Raw genomic sequence first — 5,963 nt, 5'->3', positions numbered from 1 at the left:
ACGTCATTCGAAGATGAAACGGTCAAAAAGATCAAAGGCCAAATGATCCCGCGCAGATAGTAAGTTAGTAAATCTCACTATCCACTCGTATCCCGGAGCAGTTGAGAAGCAGCAGGTTTGGTAAGATGGCGGACACTGACGCACGAGGCTCTGCTGCCTCCGCTGAGCGCCACGTTATTGTGGCCGACGACTTCCTTCACTTTCTGGCCGTGAAGATGTCGACACTGAGCCACGAGGAAATCATCCAGTCAGCTCTCCGCACTTTTGACCCCGAGTGGATCCGGTCCTCGACTAAAGTGCTGTTTGACCTGTGTCCCCCAACACAGCAGAGAGTCTCCCATGAAGGACCGCGGAGACACGGTAACAACATAAAGGACTGTCTCACGCTGATGACCGAGTGTGGGGACGACTCTCCCAGATTTGTCTCTAGCCACTCTCATGAACTGTCACCGGTCGCGCGTGCACAGAGTGTCCCGGTCCCGACGCAGCAGCTTTACACCTGCGGCTGCGCGGCCCGCTCCGACGTGAAGGCACCGGCGGGAGCGTCCGACCTGGGCGCGGGAGCGACCACCACGGATCGCCCCAGTGGATTAACCTCGCCACGCTGTATAATAAGGATCCACGTGAAGGAAAAGACCCAAACTCAGGTTCCAGAGAGCGAAGCTGTGACGCCAGACTGTGTCAACATGGAGCCAACAACATTTACAACATTTACAGCGGTTTGAAGAATTATCCACATAAGGAGAAAATAAATAAACTCATGGATAGATAGGCTAATGGAAATCTGTATCATCAATTTATCAACTTGACAACTTCCTTTCTAGAAATCAACAACACACTGACACAAACACTGATGTGACTGAATGTGTTATGGTTCTCAATCTGTGGGCTGGGGCCCTCTGGTGGACCACAAAGGTACCGACAGTGGGCTGACAAACCTTTTGGAAAACATAACAATTTTGGGGAAAATATTTAATTATATAAAAATAAAAAAGTATATAAATAATGTTTTAAAATAAAATGATCTATAAAAAATGTTGAAAACATCAGAGAGAGGCTCGGAGCCTCCTCTCTTCTGATTGGCTCGCGGACCTGTTGTTACTAGAGCTCCAGAGAGAAGATTCATGTGATGGTACAAACAAACAGCAACTCTTCATTTAGATTATGTTTTGGTTTTTTCACAGTTTACTTCCTGTGTAATCCTTTATAACTCCAAGAGACAAACTGAGATCAGAGCTGAACTCCAGGTTTAAAATCTGCTCCAGAGAAAAACACTTGGTGACGTCATCACCTTCAAACATCTCCACACAGAGTCCGTGATTCATGGGGTTCAGCTGTCCGCTGGTTAAATCCCACCTGATGCAGTCTGGACAGAGGATACAGGTTATTCCAGGTGCTGCAAGACAATCTGCAAGGAGGCGAAAAAATGACTAAATAAAACTTAGTGTAAATTAGAGACTTTATGAGAGTATTTATCAGCTACAAGGACAAAAGATATTCAGAAGCTTAACCAGCTGATTTGATCTTTATCTGATCCGGAGCCTTATTATATCTGCTCAGTGTGCAGCCTCATCTCTCCATGGCAACATCAAATAAAGACTCCTTACTCCGGACCTTTCCTTAGTCATCACGTTTCTAAGTTTCTAACCCCACCCCCACCCCCCTGCATTTTACCCCATGTACCAGGAAATCAACAGAACAGGATTTACTTTCGCTTTGGTTTGGTGACAACAACAATCTGTCACGCGCTGATCAGACTTTTAAAGTTTGTCTGTAGAGAAGAAGTTCTTCGTCCAGTTTCTCATCTAATAATTAATGTGCCATCAAGTGGAACAACCGCTGATCTACAAACAAGTAAGTAACTAAAACATAAAGTCTGATTTAAAGTTTGTCTTCAGTCGTTACTTAAGCGACCGATGACGCAGCTGTTAAACCAACGTCCCAAAACAGTTTGTTGCACTTTAATAACTTTCACGTGAGATTTTAAAATTATTAAATTAAACGATAAAAAAGGAGGCATTTTTAATTTCAGCTGGATCTTAAATAGTTCTACATGATAAAGTAGTTGAAATGCAGAGGACGCTGCGTGATGAGCCTTTAAATAATAAAAATCCTTTTGGACACAATTTTCAAACAGAATAAAGAAAATAAAGAAAAGACTTAAGATTAATATCATAATAAAATATGATGCAACAATTTACACCGTATCGTGAGCACTTACCACGTGACAGGGCAACTAGTCATGAGCACATTCCGTGCTCGGCCATTTATAACTCTATATTAAAGTGAGGAGTAAAAATCTAAAGATTGTGCACGAGAATTTATTGTTTAATTTAATATAATGAGTCAAAATCATTGAACACACGTAGGTATTCAAGTTTAGATTGTTTTTACTTTACAGCTGCAGTGATGCAGGTCACATGGTACATAAGTTACCCCGGTGTCCCCTCTTACTTCAACTGTAGCTCCACAAAACACAAATTCATAAATTATCACTTGATGACAGATTTATTTAAATAGAAAAATACTTTGTTATTATTGTTATTTCTATTTAGAATGATTTGTTTTATTTCCAGCTCAGTGTCTGACTGCGATGAACCCAGTCAGTTGTTCAGCAGGAAAACTTGTGGAGGTTTCCCTGGATCCCGGGAACAGCTGACCGACACCAACATGAACAGGTAGGAGACGCTTATTTTAAAACTTAAACCGGAACATGGGGTTTGTTTTCTGAATGTGAACAGATAAAAAAATATATATATATCTTGTAGTGTTTTCACTCTGAATTTTGCATGTGTTTTCTTAAGCAGGGCCTCTGCGACATTTCATTAAACTCTCACCTGTACTGATTCACTTAAATCAATCCAGAATACAAGTGATTGATGATTAGATGTAAATCTTCTTGTCTCACAGGGAGAAGATGATCCTGATGCTTCTGCTCGGCCTGACCTCCTGTGTGTGCGGTGAGCAGGGCTGACGCTAATTACTGTTCTTATTAGCAAATAAATAATAATGATTATTGTATCCATTAATAGTTTAGTCAATAAAATGTAAGAAAAAAAAAAGTTGTGAAAATTCTGGAGGCTGACTGATTGATTGATCGACTAATTGTTTGTGATGTGTTTAAGGCACATTAACTGCACATAATTTGAGCCCTTGTAAACATGATAAGAACAAAGTGTAAAATCTAAATCAGTTCAGCAACATCTTCATGTCAGTGTCTCTCTCTCTCTCTCTCTCTCTCTCTCTCTGTCTGCAGGGATGTACCTGGTGAAGATGTCTCCGCCCCTCTATGACGCAGAGGAGAACGGTGACATCACCATCGGATGGGACTTTCCGACCACAGCCGACATGACTCGCAGCAACATGGTTTGTTTTCTCCAGTCGGAGCCTCTGAAGCTTTTCTACCAGATGATAAAGGGCGTCGAGGCTCCGGAGTCTCAGCATCAGCAGTTTGCAGGACGGGTTCAGTGCGACAGAGACGCTCTCAGAGACGCACGAGTCAGACTCCACGTGTCCGCAGTCACAGCCGAAGACTCTGGAAACTACAGGTGTGATCTGGCTGCTGCTTACGACAAAACCACGAGGCGGTGGGAGCTGGAGGCCTCTGGTGAGTGGACTCTGTGGTACCAATGCAGGATGGGACTGTAACCATGGTTACGGCTGTAAATCTAATTCTGATTTCCACCCTCAGAAAAGTTTGTTCTGAATGTGAGTCGGAGGTCTGAAGGAGGCGCCGCTGACGAACCATTTACAGGTGAGTCAGACTGCGTGGTTTAGAGCCGTTGCCATGGTAACTGGTGTAGTAACCTCGTTTGAACTCGGTTAAAGATGTGGATTAACACATGCTGTGTGTATGCTGTACAAACACTGGTCTGCTGTCTCCATGCAGGTCAGAAACAGCCAAAGGGAAGTCCACATGAGGAATACGTTTTCCTGGCTTTGTTCATAGCAGCTCAACTCGTGACAGTTGCAGCAGCTCTTGGAAAAATCTTCTGCAAACGCCCAGAACAGGAAGGTATTTCTGATCACTGCGTCTCAACCTAATGAGTCTGAATATCTTTTCATTGTCTTTGTCTGAATTTACCTTTGTCTCATATCGATCCTGCAGATTCAGACCGAGGTGGACGCTCTGGCGCCGAGTCCTGGACTGATGAAGTTCAGGTCCACGTTCCTGACAGCTCCGGTCCTGGATGAACACGGCAGAAACTACTGTATGTGGTGGAGGGATGACTTCCTCTGCAGCTCTGTGCCTGCACTGTTAAAAACACACTGTATAATTAATATAAGACACTTTAAGACACATTACTGTCCGTTCCCCTCCTCTGTCCCGGTGCGGTTAATTAAATGCTCCAGACCGTCAGAGCATTAGTCCTGCAAGAAAGAGGGAAAAAAGCATTATTATTATTATTATTAAGCATTATGAGATTAACTGTGATCAAATGTATTTTTCCAAATGACTGATTCGATGTACAAACTTAAACCAAGTTACATTTCTGCACTGACTCAAGTTGATGATCTACCTGTAGCCAAGTAAACCACGAATCACTGTTCTGCTTAATGTTGTGTTTATATTTATTTATTGTCTGTTTTATACGTGTAATTTTATTAAAATTATTTCTCTATTCATTTCATTTTTAGACATCTTGTAGAACTTGTCTTGTGCTCTTCCTTGTAATAAATGACCACAGTAACAGACACGCGCATTCATTTCCTCTTGGTGCACTGACCTGGAAGTGTTGAAATGGTGACACCTAGTGGCCAGCTCTCTGAACTTCAGGGGCAAAAACTCACACAGACTACAGAAGTCCATCTATTTATTCATTAGATGGTTACTTAGCAACGACAGTGCAGGTAAATATTAGTACAAATAACATATACATATAACATAAATAACGATTACAGCATCAAGCTTGTTGATTATTTGACTCTTTTTAAACATAAAACTCATCAGATGCAGGAACAAGAATATTTTCCACATGGTTCAATTCGTGCAGATTATTAAATAAACCATGTAACGTGACCTTGATTTAAGCATCATGTTATAGTAGCTGTGAGATAGTAGAAAAATCATATAAAATGTAAGAAAAAAATAAAAATGTGTATTACTTTATTCACAATAATATTAGGCAGCATATAATTGGTCAGTTGTTCAGTGTGATTTCTTCCTCTTCTTCTTCCTCCGAGCAGGAAACAGGACTCATCATTCAGCTATGAGACCAGCAGCAGCAGCTCCAGCTGCAGGAAGAGCAGAGAAAGACTGTTTTTAATGGAGCGTAAATACACTGAGAGGCGGAGGTGTCTTTATCAACCTGTTTCCTTCCTGTCTAATTCTCTCCAGGAGCGACTATCGATGGATTTATGGTCCTGCCACATAAATCTTCCCACTCCCTGTTTCCTGTGTTTCTTTTACATAAAAAGTAAATTAACAACTGGGAGGTAGTTATAGTTATAGTTTATGTTGCTGTAACTCACCATTTTAGCTCTATGAACATCACTTCCTGCTGTCACTATAACTGAATTCACTTAATTTATGGTTCTAACATTGTTTGTAATTGACGTCTCTGCTTGTATCAGGATCCGAAACAGCCAATAAATCAAATTAAATATACGACCAGGGAGGTGGAGATCAGTAAAGGCAGCGGCGTGTATGAGGAGAGGATGTGGCAGCAAAACAAAGAATAAAAACAAACCAAACCCCGGATATGGCGCTTGTGGAGAAAATCAGAGAGAGAGAGGTGGTTCGACAGCTGCAGAGATGTACTGTATGTGGCCGAGGGTTAGATAACATCAGTGCCACAGGTGCCAGGTGCTTCCTGATCCCACGATCACACCGCACACAGACACACAGCTCGGTGCTGCATTCAGGTGCTCCTCGCATGTTAATGTGGAAATAACATGGACGCTACAAAGATGATGTGTATTTTATTGCTAGTGGAGTTGAAACATGTTGAAAGCTGTTCTCA

At 42.0% G+C, this 5,963-nt stretch overlaps 1 protein-coding gene across 1 annotated transcript; it reads left to right on the top strand.

The window, feature by feature from the left end:
* The first annotated feature begins 1,695 nt into the window (after positions 1-1,695).
* LOC111651698 (uncharacterized) lies at positions 1,696-4,691 on the top strand. The gene is made up of 7 exons (XM_023401716.2): positions 1,696-1,854; positions 2,577-2,678; positions 2,911-2,960; positions 3,257-3,607; positions 3,692-3,754; positions 3,890-4,015; positions 4,109-4,691. The coding sequence occupies exons 2-7, from the start codon at positions 2,671-2,673 to the stop codon at positions 4,192-4,194; spliced, it is 684 nt and encodes a 227-aa protein (XP_023257484.1). The 5' UTR covers positions 1,696-1,854; positions 2,577-2,670; the 3' UTR covers positions 4,195-4,691.
* The last annotated feature ends 1,272 nt before the right edge of the window (positions 4,692-5,963 follow it).

Source organism: Seriola lalandi, unplaced genomic scaffold (genome assembly GCF_002814215.2).
Source record: "Seriola lalandi dorsalis isolate HSWRI2012SDOR001 ecotype SW California unplaced genomic scaffold, Sedor1 jcf7180002053720, whole genome shotgun sequence".
NCBI classification, from domain to species: domain Eukaryota; kingdom Metazoa; phylum Chordata; class Actinopteri; order Carangiformes; family Carangidae; genus Seriola; species Seriola lalandi.
This window is presented reverse-complemented; position numbering and strand designations above follow the sequence as displayed.